A 23,432-nucleotide genomic window follows, 5' to 3' on the forward strand; every position below is an offset into this window, starting at 1 on the left:
AAATTAGACCACACTGGAAGCCAAACTGTGCTTTTGCAGATCTTGGCTGTGAGTTGAATGTATATATGTGCTGCAGTTAACTGTATATATGAATGGGCACTCTGTATGTTACTATCCAGTTGCCAGAAGAGTAGAAATGCAAGCAGACCAGTAACAACTGCATTCTGGATGAAGCTGCAATAAACACACAGGTTTATTTGAAGCAAATGTAACATTTCAAGTCATTGTGAAGCTTGCTCACAATGTAGTGTGCGCAAGAGTCATGTTGAGTCCATTTTTTTAAAAAAATATTTTGTGTGTTTTTATGGTTTATAGTACTTTTGAATTAATCATTAATCTCCAAGTGTATGTTTCTCTTTCAGGTGTTACCATGTTGGACGCTAAGATGTGTATACATTCACCAGTTGCTGTTAGAGGAGCGATCTCCTGAACTGTTTGCTGTGACACAAACCAGTATAGATGAAGGTAGGTTGGTTCAGATGAGGATGATCTGCAAAAACAATGACACAAATGAAATATGCTAATCAGAAAGCCCTAAGGTAACATTCTGTAGCAGTTTCTGTTAATTAGAGTAAACAAACAAAACAGTGTTACTCCACATTAATTGCTGTATATTCTAATCTAAAGTTTACAGATACTACGTTGTGATGGCAAATATGTATTTTGCCCATAATTTGCTCAATGGAAGACAATTTTTGAAAATGGAATTATCCTCTAAGATTAGTTTGTGTCAGATATACGAACAGCTCCAGATTGTGGAATGGCCACGTAGGGAATGGGGTGACAGAGTTACTGGGAGGGGTGAGAAGTTGCTTGTTTATGAATTAAACTATATCTTGCTCCATTTTTTCTGCCTAGCTTAATCAATTGTATATGTAGTTAATTATGGTCCACAGATGGTACATTGAGGAATTAGAGTAATTGAGGGGGCAGCAAAAGAGTCTAGGGTATTAGGACAGTAAATGTGGTGTTTGTGTGAACTTGTTACATTTACTAGTATATTCATGATATTTTCAGTGTTCTCTTTTCATCAATATGCACATTTTATTAAAGATAATATCAAGAACGGTCAATAAATTAATTTTTTAGATTGGAAGTTGGAATTACAGTAGCTGTTGATATGTTGTGAATGAGGAAATGCAACATCTTTTTCTTACCATGATAAAATGGGGTGGTATTCTCCTACCTTGTGTGTCGGGACAGCTGGCATCTGCTGCATGCACTGTGGATGCCATTATCGTACATGTAACACCAGTTTTCTGTTTTAAAACCAAAAGAACCCTGCAACAGTTGGAAGCCTAGAAACAGGGCCGGTGCAACCCACTCTGCAATGTAGGGAGGCGCCGGGCAGGAAAGGCCCTCTCCCGGCTCCGCTAGCCTGCTGAGTCCACTGTTGCTACTGGCTTCCGCTGCGCCTGTCAAATTGTATGACAAGCAGCGGAGCCGGCAACAGGTACCCTGAAGCGTTGCTCTTCAGTCTCAATTCACCGTCGCTGTTGCTGATTCCCCAAGTTGGACTGTGGCAATGCTCTACTGGGTAATAATTCCCCTGAGACTGTGCTGAGGGGTGAGAGGAGCATGTGCTGAGCCCTGATTTGAGGAGCCCATCAAATGCTCCTCTGACCCTCCTCTGGAGATCAACAGCAGCTCATGGGAGAGTTTCATTCTGAGGCTCTCTCTGCTCAGCTGGGTGCCTGATGCTGCTTCCTGTGAGTACACATTGGCATAATGTGGGGGCACTAGAATTTTGTGTATAAGTGACACTACTACTGTGAGCATTATCTGTATAAAGGGCACTACTACTGTGGGCATTGTGTATAAGGGGCACTACTGTGGGCATTGTGTATAAGGGACACTACTGTGGGCATTGTGTATAAGGGACACTACTGTCTGCATTGTGTATAAAGGGCACTACTGTGGGCATTGTGTATAAGGGGCAGTACTATTGTGGGCATTGTGTATAAGAGGCAGTACTACTGTGGGCATTGTGTATAGGGGCAGTACTACTGTGGGCATTATGTGTATAAGGGGCAGTACTTCTGTGGGCATTTTGTGTATAAGGGGCAGTACTACTGTGGGCATTATGTGTATAAGGGGCAGTACTACTGTGGGCATTATGTGTATAAGGGGCAGTACTACTGTGGGCATTATGTGTTTAAGGGGCAGTACTACTGTGGGCATTATGTGTATAAGGGGCAGTACTACTGTGGGCTTTATGTGTATAAGGGGCAGTACTACTGTGGGCATTATGTGTATAAGGGGCAGTACTACTGTGGGCATTATGTGTATAAGGGGTACTACTGTGTAGCTTAACGTGAATAAGGGACACTACTATGTGGTGTAATATGAATTAGGCGCACTATGTGCAGTGTAATTTGAATAAGATTTTGCTATTGTGTGGCGTAATTTGAATTGGGGGTACTAATGTGTTGTCATGCTCTTTCCTTGTGAGACCACACCCCTTTCTTTCGTCGTGCTGTCCCTTTATAGAATATGGGAAGGAGGGGGCGCAAATGTGTAGTTTGCAGGGGGATGCCGAACACTCTAGCACCGGCACTGCTTACAAATGTAGATTTATGTTACTTTCTATCTAGTTCTATTGATCCATGAAAATGCCAAGTACAGGAACATGCTTACACATCAGAGCTACCATTGATTATGGGGTGTATCTATTTAAATATCAGATTTGCTAGATCATGGACATCAGAGGTTGTAATAATTGAGAGTGGTAGGTGTCTTTTATGTCGTTGTTAAAAATTCCTAGCAGGTGTTACCTTTCACCTGGATATACAGTAAGAGGGATGTATATTTATGTATAACTGCTTTGTTTCATTTTACGATAAGTACTTTTGTGTTACTTATTCTCTTAATATTCCTCCTGTGAGAGTGTTGACCAACGCCATCTTGATTTGAAAAGTGTCAATAGTAGTCTTCATGACCTTCACATCCTCAAAATTACCAGTAACATTGATCATAGAGTCTCATTCTACTCTGAGGCTGAAAAGGTCCCAGAAGAATGAGAAATTGTATATTAACTGCAGCCATATCTCCTGATCTGAGTGTAGGCAAAGAAAATTAGTTTAATAGCCACATTCAAAATTGCGAATGAGCTTCATGATGATTGGCTTGTTAGTAAAGGGTTACAGTAATAAAAGTGGGATATAAAAAAAGGCATGAAATAGTCTTTCAGTAATCTATTTAACAGAACATAAATAGTGTTACAGTTCACATAATGAAAATAGAAAAAAGAAAATCTTAACTTATGACTATCCTCTTGGGATACTATTAGGGAAGATAGAGAATGTGTTAAATTAAGGGATGGGGACGAAACATAGTTCATTGTGTACAGAGGACTCCTAGAGCATTTATCATAAAGGCTGTGCCTGCCTTAGTAGAGCAATATTTGGAGACGTGGCTGTTCTATAGATTACATCAGAATTACTTTTATCCCCTTTTTATTTTCAGTATAATTGTGTGCAGAAAGCGCCTGATATTTATTGTGCTACTTTCTGTGTCCTGGCAAGTTTTTTTTTGACAGATTTTTTTTTCTATTTCGAATAGTTCACCTTTCATATTTCATTCCCCGCTCTATATGTGAGAGTGTTTGGAATTGGACCGAGAATGTGCTCATCAGATGCACTGATTGTTTTTCCTATTGGGTTAATTCTCGTCTCCACAAAGTTCTCGCAGGGTTCGTCTGCCTGATTTATTCATGGTGGAGGCAGGAGAGTATTAAAAAAGGGAATACATTTTTCAGATTGAGCTGCATGTAGTTTAACATATGTTTAACATATAGTTTTGCGCTCCAACAACTTTCTAGTGATTTGAGACAGAATTTATACTAGTTGGAATCTTCCTAATATGCAATGTGTTCTAGCATTGCTGGAAAGTACAATATATAAATGCAACTTTATTGTTTATTTCAGTCCCTGTCTTGTATATTTATAGACTCCACCTATTTCATACCAAGCAACATTGTATATTTTATTTAGATTTTTTTACAATCCCTTCTTCCAGGAGGTACAGATTTAGAGGTTGGTCTACTGAGTCCCAATGATGGACGCTATCACTGGGCAACACAGCTTAGTAAACACAGGTGGGATGCTAGTGGATGCAGAGAGGTAACGTTACTGTGATTAAATGCGCTGTCACAGAGTTTTTATAAGTGTGACCCTTATATGTTTGATGAAACACCACAGCTTCGTTAGGGGAAACTTAAGTGACTTTTTGGGGGTTTGGTATATTTTGGTGGCATTCATCGCGTCAGCATTGCTGTAATTTCAACATTCATGACGAAATGTCGACATGATTAGAATGTCTATTAAACAGTGTTTTCCGATGCTGCGCTTGCTTACCTGCAGCAGTGTCTTCTGGATGGTGGGTTACGACTGTCATCTAGCGGTTCCGGGGGTGAGTAATGCTAACCCTCCCCTTCAGCAGCCTAACACTAACCCTTCCATAATTGCCTGACACTAACCGCCCCCTAGTACCTAACCGTAAATCTCACCTCCTACAGCCTAACCCTAGCCGTAATGCAGAATGCCGTCATATTAGATGTCGACATGTTCAATGTTGACATATCAACAATTTTGCATCATAACTGTCAACATTGTGGTGTCGACATAATGTCAACTCCCACAAAGAGGATGCAGTCACTGAGTGTTAGAGTAAAATCAGTGGAGCAGATTCAATTGCACACGATTTGCTGCTAGCAGCTTGCACTGAGTGCATATTGGGTCATTACTGTAGACCTCCTTTACAGGCTGCAAGCAAAAAGCAGCAACAGACACAATGTGTGAAGTCGCTGGAAGAGCTATAAAGAGTTTTGAATAATGGTGGGTACACACTATACAGATCTGCAGATATATCTGCAGTTGATGGTTGTTCGTACACACTGAACAACCATCATCTGAGTCTGCCTGCAGGTCCTGGCATCCAGGGGGCGAGTCACGGCGGGTGGGGGGGCGTGTCCCGTCCCCCTCCTTGCCGCTGCTGCTGTGTGTGTACAGGCAGTCTGTCACCCGTACACATACCTGCCGATGGACAGATATGTCTACAGACATATCTGTCCATCGGCTGTGCAGCACAGCCAATGCGATATATCGGCCAATGTATCTGTCAGTGTGAACCCAGCTTAACTATCTAGAAGCAAATAGGCCCCACTCTTGAGAACTGATTTCTGATATTGCGTGTCAATGAAAATGCTGTCGGCAAAGCATTAACATTAAATACATATGAAACATAAGCAGAAGTTATAGCAGAGTGACTTATTTTCATTTTGTTCCTATAGTTTATGCTATCACAGTTATTTGATTCACTTTGGGTACCTCTATTGCCCGTTACTGCCTCCACAGGAACCCATACCTGATGATCTCTAAGAAGTGAGTCTGTGTGTGTGGAACCCTGTCTCTTATTACCCAGTGGACAAAGCATCCACATGTTAATGGCATACCTACAAGTGATTACTCCAGAAAAACAGTATTTATGTTTTGCTGATGCTTGTAGATCAATGGTTTGTACACTCTGTCAGTCTGTTTGTAAACATTGTCTGTTCCATATAAGTAGTAATTTGTTTACCATAGTTAATACATATTTGAAATGCCTGCTTATTAGCGAAGGCACAGTTTCCGTATGTTTTATACAAAGCTTGCTACACCGGGATGTAGTCGGCATCCTGGCATGCGGGATGCCGACGATCTGAATGCCAGCGCCGACATCCCGACAGGTCGGGAGCCCGGCACCAGCATCTCCCGACTGTCGGCATCCCGAAGGTAAGTATCGGGGTGTTAGAGGGAGGTTAGGTAGCGGGGTTAGGGTTAGGCATTAGGAGGAGGGTTAGGGTTATGCACCAGGTAGGGAGTGTTAGGTTTAGGGTGCGGGGAGGGGGAGGTTAGGTTTAGGCAGTAGGAGTGGAGGTTAAGTTTAGGCATCGGGTTGGGGTGTTAGGTTTAGGGTGCAGGGAGGTGGAGGTTAGGTCTAGGCACTGGGGAGGAGGCTAGGGTTAGGCACCTGGGAGGGTGGGTTGAGGTAGGGGTTAGAAAAATACTTCCTATGGGTGTCAGGATTCTGGCTGTCGGGATGCCGCTGTCTGTATTGTGACCAACGGCATCATACCCAACCCGCTACACCCATTGAACTTACATGATTTCATTGTTGGAAAGTAGTATAAAATATTGAAGTGCTTAAAATCTATTTTGGAAACAGTAAAGCATTTGAAACCTAATTTTCTTCTTCAGGGGCCATAGGGTTCCACAGGAGGACCTTGAGGTGTAGGTGGTGGTTGAGGACCGGGCACCATGCAGTTAAAGCTTTCAGCTCCCAGGATGCATCGGTCCATCCCCCTATACCCCGCCCCCGATCCAGAGGCACCTCAGTTTTGTCGGTGCCCGGCCGGAGTTGGGTCACCCTTATGCAGTGGGCTGCTTAGGCAGGCCAAGAAGCTTTTATTTTATGATTTCTTTATTTTTTTTATATTTTTCCTGTTGAGCGAGCAGCAGGTTCGCTCAACACTGCAGTGACCCGCGGATTGGCAGTCATATCTCCGGTCTCAGGGGACAGACTGGAGGAGCTGAGAGCAAACACAGGCTTTGTCCACAGTGATCCACTAGACCACCAGGGTACATATGGAGCGGGAATCCAGCATCCCAGTGGTTAAAAAATCAGCATGGGGAGGTCAGCTTTCCCAATTAAAGCGCCCCCTCCCCTCAGCTCAGGGCGCAAGTCCTCTGAGATCTCGCTTCTGAACTGCTATCCTCCCCCGACCACACCCCCTCAGAGGTCTCCGGCGGCCATTTTCTCCAGGCTCAACCACAGCTCTCTCAGGGAAAAGCAGGGTCCGGTCCCCCTACATACCTCTCCCTGGAGTCAGGTTATGTAGCGCTATAGCCTATCAGATGTTGAGTCACTGAACACAGAATCCGTGTAGTTGATTGTAGTGCCATTCTGCAGTTATGTTGTATTTCTGCATTGTATGTGACTTATGCTAGTGCTGCCTGTCTGTTTATTTCTCTATACTGTCAGTATATATCTTTCCCTTTTTTTCTGCCCTAACATACAGGTGTATTCAGGGTTTTTCCCAGTACCTCACAAAATGTATTGATAAAGGTTGTCACACACAGTTGGTTACTGCACAGTTCCATATTTGTGCTGTGCATTTCTGCAGCTTGCCCAAGCCTTAGACAGGATCAATATATTGCATTCCTACTTGTATCCTACATAACCAGTGGTTGCATTATACCCAGTGCCGTATTGTGTACTATACTACTCTACAGCTATATCTAGCAAAGGCAAGAGTAGCAAGCAAGCATCTGCACCCATACTGCAATCATGCAAATTATGTGCTGCAGGCTTAAGTGAGGAGGATTTGATACAAGATGGGTTATGTGTTAAATGTTATACTCCACCAGGCCCATCAGACCCCCCAGCTCCTGTACAAGAGCCTCCCTGGGCTTCCTTTTCTCAGGAGCTGGCTACTATTGCGGACCACCTAGTGGTACCGACTGTAATTTCCCCTATGGGGTTACCACAGCAGGCCATAATTCCCCCTCTGGGGCTGCCACAGCAGGTTCAGGTAATACAGGTACCTCCTGTGCCCCCTCTATGGGTAAACATATTCTCTAGCTCGGTACAGAGTCTGGTGGCTACCTCTTCACAGTGCACACAGATTCTGAAGTATTCTCAGATTCTGAAGTATCATCTGAGGAGGCAGAAGATGCTGATCTCTCTGACACTGACTCCCCTCAGGGGGAGGACGAGAGTCAGTCTAAAATTAATATTCCTGCCTTGGTGTGAGCTGTTAGATCCATTAGATCCATCTTACTAATAGAAGATGACGAGCCAGCCCCTACATCAAAGTACCCACTGTTTAAACAAAAGAAAGTGGCTGCAGCAGAATACCCTCTATCGGATCAATTAGCTGAACACATGACGGCAGCCTGGCTGTGGCCTGGTAAGAGGTTTCAGCCCCAAAAACATCTGACCTCCTGTTATCCATTTCCTGCAGCTCACTGTTCAAAATGGGAGACTCCCCCTGCAGTGGATTCACATGTTACGCATTTAATTAAAAGCGCTATGTTGCCTATCCCTACAGTATCCTCTTTGAAGGACCCTATGGATAGATTGCCTTTAATCTATATACTCTCTTTCAGGGGCTGTTGCCCATTTGACCATGGCTATTGTATGGGTGGCTAGAGCTATAGAGAGGTGGGCTGACGGGCTTGAAGACTCTTTTCCCTCAGATGCTTCTAGGGATTAGATGTCTTTCGTTGCTCAAATATTAGATGCAGCTTCTTACATTGGAGAAGTGACATTGGATGCCAATCTCCTAACCTCCAGAGTTTCGGCCACGGCAGTGTCTGCCCGCCGTACCCTGTTGCTACGCTCATGGAAGGCGGACGCAGACTCCAAGAAAGTCCTAGAAGTGTTACCCTACAATGGGAAGATCTTGTTTTGCCCAGACCTTGACAAGATTGTAACCACATTGGCGGCATTGAAAACTGCTTTTCTGCCTTCAGCAACTACTACTGCAAAGCCTCAGACTACATATTTTAGGTCCTTTCATCCTCAAGGAAATCCTGAAGGTCAGTCCTTTCCTAGGCAGTCGGCTTCAAAAAGTGCCGCCAAGCCCAGGACCAAGCAGACCTGGACCACCAGACGCCCTGCTTCAAAATCCGAGGATAAGCCCTCAGCCTGACGAGACGGGCCTCCCTCTGGGGGATCCCAGAGTGGGAGGCCGACTTCTTCAGTTTGCCCAGTTCTGGTGTCAAACCACCACGGATGCTTGGGTTAGAGAAGACGTCTCTCACGGGTATGCCCTCTCATGTCTACGATGGCCACCCCACCAGTTTTTCTACACAGGCCCTCCTTCAGACCCAAGCAAGGCCTTACAAATCCAGAAAGCCATACAGTCCTTCCTGCAATCAGGGGTAATGGTGCCAGTCTCGCTATCTCAGCGGGGGACCGGTTACTATACTACTCTGTTTCTGGTTCAAAAGCCGAATGGGTCTCATAGGCCTATCCTCAAACTCAAATCCCTTGACAAATTCCTCAGGGTACCTGGGTTCAGGATGGAAACCCTATGCTCTATCATCCTAGCAATGGAGCCTGGGGACTTTACGGTATCTCTGGATATTCAGGACGCCTACTGTACCTACATGTACCTATAGCGCCCTCACATCAGCAATATCTCCGGTTTGCTATACTACAGCAACACTTCCAATTTCAGGCTCTGCCCATTGGACTATCCACAGCTCCAAGGGTGTTTACCATAATTATGGCTGTCATGGCGGCCCACTTGCATTGTCAGGATGTCCGACTGTTACCATATATGGACAACCTCCTGCTCTTAGGGTCCCCAGAAGTGCTTCACTGCCATCTGCGGCTAACCATTGCTTTCCTTCACAAGCACGGATGGTTAATGAACTGGAAAAAGTCGTCCCTGAATCCCTTACAGAGAATGATTCATCTGGTAGCCCTGCTGGATTCTCAGGATCAGAGAATCTTTCTGACATCAGACAAGATCTCCACACTTCAACTAAGAGTGCGCAGATGTCTCCACAGTCGTCTGGTGTCAATCCACTCAGCAATGCAGGTTCTGGGATCCATGGTATCCACCTTCGACATGGCGGAATAAGTTCAGTTCCATTCCATGCCTTTGCAAAGGCTGATCCTCTCAAGGTGGAATGGGTTACCCCAATCGGACCAAAGCTCAGACAATGGTGCTCTCTCTGGAGGTGCGTTTGTCCCTCTCTTGATGGCTACAGGCAAGGGTTGCCCCTTTTGAATCCCGGACTGGATACTCCTAACAACGTATGCCAGTCTCCGGGGCTGGAACGCAGTGACCGGTCCATATTCCTTTCAGGGTCGCTGGACATCGGTCGAATCAACCCTGCCAACCAACATTTTGGAACTTCGACCTGTCTACAGGTCCCTCATACTGGCCCAGAACCTGTGAAGTGTCACGCATTCTGACATGGGCCGAGGGTCACCTCCCGGCCATCTCTGCAGTGTTCATTCCGTGAGTTCTCAATTGGGAAGCAGACTTCCTCAGCCATCACGACAAGCATCCCGGATAATGGGCTCTTCACCAAGAGGTTTTTCAACTCCTAGTGAGCAGATGTGGCCTCCCAGAGGTGGACCTCATGGCCTCCCGACACAATTCCAAACTGCCAGTGTACGGGTCCAGAACAAGAGATGCAGAGGCAACCTTTGTAGACGCATTATCAGTGAAGTGGACCTTCCAGTTTGCATACCTATTCCCTCCAGTCTCCTCCTTACTCGAGTTCTTTGGTAGTTCAACTAAGACGGAGGCACTGTCCTGCTGGTGCCTCCAGTTTGTCACGGATGTCATAGGTCAGTGTTCGCACATACACATTATAGCGCGTATTTTACCCACTAATGAGGTCCGGGGACTCACTTTTTCAGAATGGGTGAGTCCCCGTGGACGCGCTCCACTGCCGGCCACTCCCTGGCTCCTGGTTACATGATTGATGTCTCCCCTGGCCTGGCTGCAGGGGAGACAACAAAACGGAAGTGGAGCCAGCCGTTACACGCCCCTAGATGCTGCAGCAGCAGCTCACTCAGCGATGCCAGCGTGACTCTTGAGTGGACTGCCCCGGCATGAAAAACACTGCGGGTCGCCTTCCCTCCCCTGCATGAAAAACACTGCGGGCCGCCTCCACTCCCCTGTATGAAGAACACTGCGGGCTGCCTCCCCTCCCCCAGCATGGAGAACACTGTGGGCAGCCTCCCCTCCCCTAGTGTGGAGAACACTGCGGGCCGCCGGTGCCTTACCTCCCAGGCGCGAAGAACACTGCTTAACGCCTCCCCTCCCCGGCGTGAAGACCGCGAACTGGTCACCGGCTTGAAAATGACACCCAGCGCCCTACAGCAGGTAGCGCTGCAGGTGAGCTTGGTGTTATGTGGTGCGGGGGGGGGATAACAGATGTACCGCTGTCCAGGTAGAAGTGCATGCCATGCAGACATGAGGCCCCGCCCCCTGCCCCCTGTCTGCATTCTGGAGACATTCCCTCAGTGACAGTTTCTGTCAATAGCCAGCCAGGTGCCTGCTGTAAATGTGTTGATATAGTACAGCAGCGCGCCTGGCCTCAGCTGTCCCCGGCTTTCTGCCTCTAATCCCTGCCTTCCCTGCTTACTCCTCATCCCCAGCTCTACACCTCATCCTGTCTGCAGCTCCCCTCTCCCTCTAATACCCAGTGGCACCCATCCCCTTCTCTTGTTCCTGCCTACCCATCCACCTCCTCTTGTCTGCAGCTCCTCTTCCCCTTTAATACCCAGTGGCACCCAGCCCCTTCTCTTGTCCCTGCCTACCCCTCCACCTGTCTGCAGCTCCTCTCCTCCTCTAATACCCAGTGGCGCCCAGCCCCTTCTCTTGTCCCTGCCTACCCCTCCACCTGTCTGCAGCTTCTCTCCCCTTTAATACCCAGTGGCACCCAGCCCCTTCTCTTGTCCCTACCTACCCCTCCACCTCCACCTGTCTGCAGCTCCTCTCCCCTCTAATACCCAGTGGCACTCAGCCCCTTCTCTTGTCCCTTCCTACTCCTCCACCTGTCTGCAGCTCCTCTCCCCTCTAATACCCAGTGGCACCCATCCCCTTCTCTTGTTCCTGCCTACCCCTCCACCTCCACCTGTCTAAAGCTCCTCTTCCCCTTTAATACCCAGTGGCACCCAGCCCCTTCTCTTGTCCCTGCCTACCCCTCCACCTCCTCCCCCATTTTTTAAAGTGGCAGGTCCCTGGGACCCATATACAGTATATTGCCACTCAGCGTGATCACTGATTGGTACTCAGATCATCGGAGTCTCTCCATCGACACTCCGTTCCTGCTATCTCAACAACTGGACCTGTTGTCTCAGGGTCCTTGCATTTACCCGGCCATGGGTTATCTGTCTTTGACGGCGTGGCTCTTGAGACATCCTTCCTGAGGTCCAAAGCATTCTCTAGCTCTGTAGTCAAAACTATGCTAAGAGCGCGTAAGCCAGCCTCTGCTCGGATCTACCACAGAGTGTGGCATACATATTTCCAATGGTGTCGTACCAGAAGCTACGACCCCCCAAGTGTTTAGGGTTTCCAGGGTCCTGGCCTTCCTTCAAGCTGGATTGGACCCTGGACTCCTCCTTACTGAAAGTGCATGTCATTGCTCTATCCATTTGGTTCCATCGTAGACTTGCTCCTCTTCCGGATGTCCACACCTGCCTCCAGGGTGTCCTCCGTATACAACTTCCCTTTGTCCCTTCAGTGGCTCCATGGGATTTGACAGTAGTGGTTCGTGCCCTCCAGGGTCCTCTGTTTTAACCCCTGGATTCTGTGTAACTCAAGTGGCTCACAGCGAGGACTCTTTTTCTTCTGGCTATAGTTTCCGCCAGAAGGGTGTCAGATTTAAGGGTACTCTCCTGTCGCTCCCCATTTTTGATATTCCATCAGGACGGGGCTGTGCTTCTGACTCGCCCTGATTTCCTTCCTAAAGTATTTACTAGTTTCCACATTAATTAGGAAATTGTAGTCCAGGCCTTTCAATCAACCGACCTATCGGCAGATGAGGCCTCCTTGGATGTGGTCCATGCCCTCAGGATATAAATGGACCGTACCAGTTCCCTTCGGAGATCGGACTCCTTATTTGTGCTCAATGGATTTCACAAGAATAGATGGCCAGCCAACAAACAGGCCTTCCTGTACCGGCTACTGTTACTGCTCACTCTACTCGCTCTGTGAGTCATTCGTGGGCAACTTACCGTGGCGCCTCAGCTGAACTGCTTTGTAAGGCGGCCATGCGGTCCTCTGTCCATACATTTCTGTGGTTTTATGCCATTGATACATTTGCCTCTCAGGATGCTTCATTTGGGCGCCGGATTCTCCTCAGGATGCACATAAGTGTCTCCAACCTTAAATGACTGCTTTGGGACATTCCCAAGGTCTCTCTGTGGAGCCCTATGTACCCTGAAGAAGAAAATGAGAGTTATGGTAAACTTACCTTTGTTAACTCTCTTTCTTCGAAGTCCATAGCGTCCACAGTGCACCTGGCTTCATATGGGCTATGGTTCCGGTCACCGGTTTCCCGTCTCCTACTCCGTGAGAGTGTGATTCTTGTGTGTACCAGTCTTCCTTCTCTCCTCCTCCTCCGGCCTTTGGCTTGTCACGAACTGAGGTGCCTCTGGCTCGGGGGCGGGGTATAGGGGGATGGACCGATGCATCCTGGGAGCTGAAAGCTTTAACTGCGTTGTGGCCGGTCCTCAACCACCACCTATACCCCAAGGTCTCCCTGTGGATCCTATAGACTTCAAAGAAAGAGAGTTAACAAAGGTAAGTTTTACCATAACTCATTTTTTTAAGTTGCAAACTCAGTTTTTTTTTTATTGTAATATAACTGCACTCTAATTAGTATATGACTGGTAAATTATAACTCCACTTTTGTACAAGTTCCTGCTATCTTATTTGTCCCCATACGAAATTAGAAGAACTCCTCATGCAAAAATATGAGAATTTCTCAAGATGAGAATTAACAGCTTTGATTTTTTTATTACCAGTTATTTATATAGTGCACACATATTCCGCAGCACTTTACAGAGAATATTTGGCCATTCACATCAGTCTCTGCCCCAGTGGAGCTTACATTCTGAATTCCCTACAACATGTAGACGCACTTACACACTAGGGTTAATTTGTGTTGGGAGCCAATTAACCTACCTGTATACTTTTGGAGTGTGGGAGGAAACCGGAGTACCCGAAAGGAAACCCACGCAAGCACAGGGAGAATATACAAACTCCGCACAGGTAGGGCCGTGGTGGGAATTGAACCCATGACCTCAGTGCTGTGAGGCAGTAATGCTAACCATTACACCGTCTGTGCTGCCCGGAGATTAAGACTAGACATGTCACTGACCGGGTTGTAGTTGCTATGCCCACAGCCGGGATGGCAAATCTCGATGCCGGAATCCCGACAGACGGCATGCCGATTGTAAGTATAGTGAGGCCAGGTAGGACTTAGTCGTGGGAAGGTGGGGGGGGGGGGTAAGGGTTATGAGACTGGCGGGGGGGGGGGGGGAAGCTTGGAGTTATGCACCCCTGCTGGTGTGGTAGGGGTTGGGCACTAAGAGGGGAGGGTTAGGTTCAGGCTCCAAAGGGGGGGGGGGGGGGCGTTTAGGTTTAGCCACTAACAGGGAGGGTTAGGATGGGGGGTAGGATTAGAATACAGCAACAGAGGGTTAGGGGGACAAGGGATAAGGGTTACCATACTTACTGGACCCCTGTCGGGATACCGGGCATCGGGTTGTTGCTGTCAGTATATTGACAGCAGGCATCCCAAATGCCGGTATTTCATACCCAGCCCTCACTGACCTACATCATAAATAGATTTGTGATGTAATCAGCCTCATAAAAGTCGGTGTTTAGCACAAATCAGTCCGTTATCCGCTGTAACAGCCAGCAAGTGTGGACATATTCACTTGTTCTTTCTGTGACCATAGATTCTAGCTTTGACGTTGCACAGTGTAAAAGTAATATTACTTTATATTATATGTTAAATTGAAAAAATATAGATTTTGCTCACACATCTCTCTATCTAAAAATTTTTTTCAGTGTCATAATAGTTACTAGTTATCCTCAGCGGCCGGGGCAGTTTAAATTATTACAATATGAGACATGTTAGTTCTCCTGACACTTGAAATAGAAATTTGGGGAAGATCAAATAACTCTGACTATGGTTTATAAATATTTTTATTTTTGTAGTCCTGAAGTATTTTGAAACTTGCTAAAACAAGATTTTATTGTCACATAAGAAACTTCATTCATATGTTGGGGGGTGGTCATTGTCTATGTCAATCAGTATTTTATGTTCCCTATAAACCATGGCGCCTTAGGCGACAGCTTAGTTTTGTCTAGTAGTAGCACTTGCCCTGGTGATAGTACAGATGTAAAAATGTTCTCTGCTTTATAGGTTTACACAATGCTAGAGGATTTAATCTTCCCGTTTCCTTTGAGGTAGTGCTAATGGTTTGTTCCAATGGCGCACTTGCTAATTCCTGATACATACGATGCAGTAAAACCAATGTGACTGAAATACAAATTTAGTAAATACTGTACATTTAGGTGGAGATATATAAAACATTCTAAAGAGGACAATTCAATAAGTTGCCCATAGCAACCACTCAGCAATGGGCTATCATTAACCTAGTACATTCCATAAAATAGCTAAAATTTGATTGGTTACTATGGGCAACATCTCCACTTGTCCTCTTTAGAAGTTGTGATAGAGCTTCCCCTAAAAGCAGTTCTTATATTACCTTACTATCAGTAATTGGAGAAACACAGGGCAGCATGAGGCTGTACAGAACATTGAGGGATGGGGATGGAGAGACACACATGGGATGAGGCTATATGACGTTCACACTAGTTAGCCACCCAGAGAACGATGGGTCAAAAATACTAGTGCATATAGAATACTCCTTTCTCATGGAACACAGTAGAAGTCTTCTGTGAAACACTATGGGAGATGCATAAACTGTCTTTTTATGAGGAAAAATGTAATATTTACAAAGCGTTTAATTACCGGGGAGCATACTTATTCCAATATGTCTGATAGTCATTTTACGTTTTCTCTCTCAGGTGGCCTGCTGTCTAAAATTACTTTATTGAAGTCAGGTTACATTACATGTTTACATAACTCTTGGGTAACTTGCCACCTGTTGATGTTCAATGGGGGACACATTAGTATTAACCTTACTGCATCAAATATGATAAAGTAAAACACGTCATGTGACTGCGCAAAATGATCAATTAAATGGTCTCTCCAGGTCTGAAGCCAGTTGTCCTGAGACTATGGTACTGACCAGCTAACAAATGGCAGTTAATTTGCTGTACAAACAATTGCTAGTAAAATATTAAAACCACACAATGCAAAAGTATTTCCGCTGGTGATTGGGGATTGTTTCCAAACATCTGTGTAGCAACCTTTTTCAGATCACAGGGTTTATAGACCACACAAAAGAAAATTATAATTTTTTTTTTTTTTTAAATCATTTTAGCCCTTTATTTTTTCCATTTATTGCAGACGCTTTCCTATTTGTTTTAACCACAGTAAATTAAACTATACTATATTGATATCTTAGTTTTGCCATTATGTAAAGAGATGTATCAGAAAGGAAAAACTAATTGCAGGGGATGTCCAGCCACAGCCAGTGCAGGGTACCGATAGAAGCTATTTGAATGGTTGCAGCAACCGTCTATATCAGTGATTTCCAAACTTGTTCCTCAGGGAGTACTAACAGTGCATTGTTTCTATTTGTCCTAGTTGGTGCACAGGTCTATTCATTACTGGCTGACATATTTTAAAAGATCCACAGGTTGAGCTAGTTATTTCACTTGTGATTCTGTGAGACCTGGAAAACATGCACTGTCAGATGACATGAGTTTGGGTAACACTGGCCTACAGTATAATTGGCTTTAGTTGAGATTTAGGGCTGTATTCATTTAGTCACGGTAAATAACCGCCAGCTAATTTGTCTGCTGGTACTATTCAATTACAGCCTGCGATAAGCCCACAGGCTGCACTTAACGCGGATTTCTGTTCTAGCATGAGGGAGGCTGGAACAGAAACTGCAGTCAATGCTCTTATCGCAGGTGCCAAAAATGCAGTAACCCATAGGTTTGGGTACTTATCCCGGAACCTTTGGGCTAATGTGCGTTACCCGCAATTTTACCACATGAGGAAAAGTGGTTGTATTTAAATAGCTCCTGTGTAAAAGCCAGAAGCTTCCACCCTTTTCCTCACGCAGTAAATTACCGTGGCTAATTGAATTCGACCCCTAGAGGTATATTTAATGAGCTGCTGGTTCTGCCTGTGGGGTTTAAAAGGGCAGTAATATAAAATGCAAATCACTCCTAGTTTTGCTTTTAATATTATTGCCCTTTTAAAACCCATGGCCAGAACCAATGAAAAGTTAATATACTTCTTGGGATCATGTGTCAGTTTATGTGAATTTGTTTTGTTCTAGCATATATTCTTATTGATGTTTCATGTTTCTTTTTTAAAATACCTGAGGCATTTTATCTCCTTTGAGCTACATCCAGTTATGTATAAATGTAGGCAATCTTCTCTATGTTCTGTACCTGCATCTTGTTGGTTTTACAAAGTCATAGGCATATATTAGAAAAACAAAATCTGTGCAATTAATGTAAGGGGGTTATAGTGCCTTAGATATTCTCCACAAGAAAACATCCACCTGGACTTACCCTTAAATAATGCATGCATGTACATGTCACTAATTTGAACACCATGCTGTCAGTTATACATCAGAAAAAGCAAGTATTTTGTAAGACTTTCATCCTCTAAGTAACATATTTCAGGGACATGGGTACAAGTGGTGGCTAGTGTGCAAGGCAACAGAAATGCCGGGAACAGGCTGCAGATTGGTGAATTCATACACAGGCTTTAGCCTTTTATATCACAAGACTAAAGTGCATTGCTCTGCAGAAGAATGGTAGTGGGCTTTATCATATTACAATAAGACCGCGTCCTGTATGTGAATTTATCTCTTTAATGGAGGTAGGAGCAGTAATGCAATCTTACAGTACTTTCAGACCTGTAATGGAAAGTCAAAGTAAAACTGGATTGTCTATTTTACATTTATACTTCTTCGTTTTGTAGTATTAAGCCCTTTTATGAATAAATACAAATTACTGGTTACTTTCTCAAATTAAGTTATTTGGTTTTAGGAAACCACATGAGTCAGCTGGGTATAGAATGGAAATACGTAAATCAATTCACATGTGTCAAATAATTTTATAAATAGTGATCAACTCAATTTCTAGCTGTAATTCTCCCACAACTTACTCTTTCAAACCTTAGGAGAGATGCTTCCACTTTTGGAGATCTAGCTTAAAAAAAATAAGTCAATATTGATAGAAGTATTACAAAGCTAATGTATTTCACTTATGGAAATCAAAACTGCTGAAGAGGCGCCATCTTTAAAAAGTGGCACATATTAAATTTAGCACTTAGTATAGTACACCGTCCTGGTTAGCAATATGAGTAAAGTGCTTGGTTAAGGTGCTTGATTTTATTGTAAGGAAGCCAAGCTAAGGACAAGCCGCAAGCAATTCATTTACCCTACTGTCTGTTGGGGATGTAGTCAGCATTCCTCCACATGGCTTGCCGACAGACTATGGACCTCATTCAGAGGCGGTCGTTAGTTGGAAGCGGTCGCACTGAATCAGGGCGGCTGCTTGCATCCTGAACGGCCGCCTCCTTGTCGATCGTTAAGCTGTGGGTTACCACCCACCACTTAACAACCGACCATCGGGGCTTACGACAAGACCCTAAGGTTGGGTCTGGGCACTCGTATGCCCCAGGGAGCTTTCTGCTCTGATGGAGCAGGAAGCTCCCCACTGACATCACTAATGATGTCAGTGCGGCCGCCCACAAAATGTTAGGCGTTCGTTAAGGAACGCCTCCATTTTGGAAAACACCCCACCGGCCCGCCTACCAAACGGGGCAAGCTGTCGATCAACATAGACAGCCGCCCCTTTGGTAACGAACTCCGGAGCGACAGAGTTTCTCTGTCGCTCCGGGACTTGCGCACGCGCAGTGCGGCCGCTGCGCGTGCGTAGGACCAACCATCGAGGCGGTTACGAGCGCATCGGCGCTTGCGACCGACTCTGAATAAGGTCCTATATCGTGGAGCCGGCTCAACAATACTGACTACCGGCATGCCGTTGGTAAGTATCGGGGGTTTTTGGCTTAGACACTAGGGGGAGGGTTAGGGTTAGGCACTGGGGAGGGGATATTAGGGTTAGGCACCAAAGAGGGAGGGTCAGGGTAGGGAGAGGGATAGGGTTAGCATACCGACCAACAAGTGTCTATATGTTACCCATGTCGGGATCCCGGCATCGGGATTCTGACTGCTGAGATCCCAACTGTAGGCAATACATACCCTTCCCGTCTGTTGTGCCCTTATGAATATGTATGTATCTAAGATGCAGAAATATTTTGTTGAGTAGGGTTTTTAATTCTTACAATCAGTGTTGTTGGACATAAGGTATTAATAGCATTTACTGACACCGTGAAGGGAGCAGCTAGTGCCTGTAGTCGGGTCACTTGTTAATTTTCTCCTATATCATCTCGCTTCTCTTGGTGGGGATACAATCCTTGGGGAATAGCTAATGAAAGAGAGGTTTATTTTTACTGTGGTCCTGTATGAAGTATAGCTTGTAGTAAATTGAACTCTTTCTGTATTGTATATACTACAATGCTGATTAGGCATGTATATTTGTGTGTGTTGGCAAGACAACAGTACTTAAACAGCATAAATTAAATAAAATAGGAAATATGCTTATACAATTGTTTTTGTTGTGTGCAGGACAATCACCTGCACCCTGCTAAGACAACAGTACTCCATTATCAAATAAGTACTTGTCTTGTGTAACGACCTATTTTGAACATGTCGGAGCCTCATCCACTCTATAAACCAGAGAGAGATATTGAAAGATACATAACAGTGTGCAGTCACACCCATACATCTCTGCCAAGCTTTAAACATTTGAATAATTAGTGTTTTGCTGTAGAAAAATAATTTAGGTAATGTCCATGTTACCTGGTGGTGTAGACCATTACTGGTCATCCCCAAAATAATAATTCTAGGATATACTCCGTATCCTCCCTACCCGCTCTCGCTGATTCCAAATGCTGGACTGGGAAGCATGGATGCAATTAACAGAATAAATCACACATCATCTGACAAAATTCACCATAATCTCAATAAAGATGGACACACAATTTTCCCTGCTCGTGAAAGCTTACATTCTGAAAGATAGGGATTTTAAGGGACAGTGGGCCTGATTCAGAGATGTAAGCTAATGGCGCTGCGAATTGTATGCAGCGGCTGGGTGAAAATATGTAAATTGCGCAGCCGTCGGGATTTGTATTGAGACGCCCAATGGCAGCTTTGTAAATCCAAGCGATTGCGTACAAAGATGCAGCATTGGACACTAAACAGTCGATCGAAGGTCTGCATAACCCTATTAACAGTTATTTATATAGCTCATACGCATTCTGCAGCGCTTTACAGTGATGCTTACAATCTACATTCCCTACCACCTGTACACACTAAGGCTCATTTTATTTGCAGAAGCCAATGAATTTACCAGTATGGATTTGAGTTGTGGGAAGAGGTGAGGAGTGGGAAATAACAAACCTGACTTTGTTGAAGCGAAGGATCCACTGAGCTATGAATACACAAGAAATGTAATACAAAGTCATCTGTAGAGAAAAGGAGAGGAAGTGAGAATCCAGGTAAAACTCTACGAAAAAAACATGTATAAGGGCAACTTTGTGTAACTGCAGTTAGTTCAGAGTCGTACGCATTTCAGCTGCATCTCCACTCACAGCTGAGTGGTTGTAACATGTCAGCAATGGGGCGTGCGGATGCGTACGCCATGGGCGTAAAGAAGGAATTTCGGGCTGTTTATAGGTGAGATTATGCAGAGATCTGGCTGATTTTTCACTTGCACCAAGAATATTACTGGAACAAATGTGTGTTCATTGTGGCGGCTATTGTCATTGTATTGGGGCGTTGCGACTGCGTAGTTGCTGCCAACTCTGGCTACAGACAGAGATCTGTACCGTTTACTGAGCACACAAAGGGGCAGCAAACTGGGAATTAGCCCCAGGATTTGCATACTTTAGGATTTTTACCTTTCTTTGATACTGACTTCAGCAATCGGTTGGGAAAGTGTTACCACTTTCCCAGGCATATGTATAGTTATAGCGCAATTAGAATGCCACTTGTTCCCTGGGGCTTTTGTATAGCAATATGGCAAATTAAGAGCTTGAAATTTACATATCTTTTGATGAATAGGTTGCAATGATATCTGGTATCCGGGTCCAGACCACAGGGCATTGTTTTATGATTTCTATATCCTCTAGCCAAACAGGGAGAGAAGTTGTTGGGATAAGACCCATCTAATACCCCTTTCACACCAATATCCCGGGTCCGATCCAGGATTTTGAACACAGGTCAGTCCCGGATACCCAGGTGGGCCCTGTTCACACTGAATCCGGGTCTGCCCTGCTAAACTTGTGAGGTCATAAAAAGTGGATGGTGACTGCTCCACAACTGCCAATCAGCTCATTTAACGGCTTGACCTGGGTCGAACAACCCGGGTCAGACTGTTCACACTGCACTGTGGCCCGTGCCGTTCCCGTGTCCAAACCTGCTTGCTACCTGTGTTCGATTCACAGGTCACTAGACCCAGTTTATATTTCAGGGACCTTTTCACAACAAGCTGCGAGTCAACCCTGCAATAGGCCGGGCTATTTTGGCAGTGTAAAAGGGCGTATATGTATTCATGACAGGTGAGTGTGAAAGGGTCATTTTAAACAAAGCCACAGGAATTATTTAATAATTACTAAAACCTGTAAAAAAATCTCACATGCACTGTGATCGGGAATCTGCATGAAAACTTGAAAGTGCGCTCTTTGAATCAGCCCCTGTGTTCTTGCAGTCTCAGGATTTTCTTCAAAATTGGAGTATTTTCTTTTTATTGATGTACAAAATACTATCAATAAAAAATGTTCTTGCTATCATATTAACTTTTGCTCTTGCAAATTTATATATAATATATATATAATTATAATTATAAATTATATTTATAATTTATATATAAGTTTTAATCATTTCAAATGAAATGGTATTTTAACTTCTACTATTAACTATATACTTACCAGCCATTTTTGTGTTTAAAAAGTGTATATGCCTCTTGCTAATTCATTTCTGTTCACAATCTTTTTTATTTGTTAATTAGATAAGCTTTTCCTGTTGAAGTGGGAAGAGTAACAGTACTGCAGTAATCGGTGATTGAGAGATTTGGTTAATTGTAGTTTTGTGGTATATTACCTTCCTGAGGGAAAGTATTAACGTCTGATCTGTTTCCTGCTGCAGCAGATACTTTCATTTTTTTCTAACACACTTTTTTTTTGCACACAACCTGCACTAAATGGTAAAACATTTAGAATTTTACACGTTTATACGTTATGTCTTTCCCTACTTTAGATGACCACAGTTTGCTCAATTGCCGAACCTATACTTAATATGGCCTTTTATGTGACTACACACATTAGTGGACAATTGCAGAGTATATTTTCACATGATACAAATTCATTCTGCACAGACACCATTAGATAACAGCCAGTTTTGTTTGGAGGGTTGAGCCTATCCCACACAAAGTGTGGTTTAAAATAATCGTGTATGCCACCATCTTAAAACCTGAGGAGTGTGTAATATGACAACCCTATTTGACAAGGAAAGAGAGTAGTCACTCTTTAGCAAGATAGGTGGGCTTTGAGAAAAAAAATGTAGCTGTACTTAATATGGTTGGCCAGCAAGGGATTTATATTGACTAGTTGTATACAGATACATACATACAATAGCAGATTATCGGGTTAGTAAGTGGGCTGTTTGTGTGTTAGCACAAGACTCTGCTTTGGGAGAGGAGGCAGAGCAGATAAAGGCTACACTCTTGACTAGCCCCGACCCTACCATTAGTTTAAAATCCCACCCACCTGCCTTGTCTCCGGCTCGCACTGAAGTAAGGGGAGAGGGAGGCACACGATAAATGTGCATCTTCCCAGGTGTAATAATGTTTTTATATAGCGCTTTTTTCCTAAGAGGACTCAAAGTGCTTTACATTTGCTTTTATAGCACTAAATACAAAACAAACTTTAAAAAGGACATTAGTGAAATGCTTGGGTGAACAGGTGAGTCTTGAGTTTATTTTTGAAGGATTCTAGAGCGGAGGCTTCTCGAACTGTGGGGGAAATGAGTTCCATATAGTCGGAGCCACAAAGCTGAAAGCTGACCACCAAATGAATACCGGGAGATTCTAGGTACTGTTAATAGTCCTTCATCAACAGATCGCAGCAATCGAGTGGGGCAGTAAGGGATCAGAAGCTGCTTCAGGTACCTTGGGCCATGGTCATGTAGGGCTTTGAAAGTCAGAAAGCTAATCTTGAAAACAATTCGCCATCTGACAGGCAGACAGTGAAAAGAGTAGAGAATGGGTGTTATGTAGCTGGAATGGGGCTGGTTGGTTAATAGCCTGGCAGCTGCATTTTGTACCATCTGCAAGTGGTGCAATTCTTTTGCTGAGAGAACTAGGTAGAAGTAGTCAGGGCGTGATATAAATGCATGTATGCAGTGAGATTGCATCTGGGACAGTACTGGGGCAAGGAAGAGGTTAGAGGCAGGCAGTACTAAGGTTAGGGGGAGTAAGGATAGATAGCAGCTGGGGCAGTACTGGGGGCAAGAAGGAGGTTAGCGATATGCAGTCTCGGGTGTAGGGAGGGGCCAAGAGTAGATAGCTGGGGCAGTATTGTGGGCAAGGAGGAGGTTAGTGAGGGGTGCACACAGTTAGCAGTCAGGGTATA

General features: G+C 44.6%; 1 protein-coding gene across 6 annotated transcripts in view; it reads left to right on the forward strand.

Moving 5' to 3' along the window:
* Positions 1–23,432, forward strand: part of TTC27 (tetratricopeptide repeat domain 27) — a 676,116-nt gene that overhangs the window by 264,060 nt on the left and 388,624 nt on the right. For all 6 annotated transcript variants that reach the window (XM_088474427.1, XM_088474426.1, XM_088474429.1 and 3 more), the window contains one exon: positions 363–465. In XM_088474427.1, the coding sequence (XP_088330553.1) occupies positions 363–465 (103 nt within the window). The remainder of the gene's footprint in view (positions 1–362; positions 466–23,432) is intronic.

This window comes from Taudactylus pleione, unplaced genomic scaffold (genome assembly GCF_031769625.1).
Source record: "Taudactylus pleione unplaced genomic scaffold, aTauple2 ptg000154l, whole genome shotgun sequence".
NCBI lineage: Eukaryota > Metazoa > Chordata > Amphibia > Anura > Myobatrachidae > Taudactylus > Taudactylus pleione.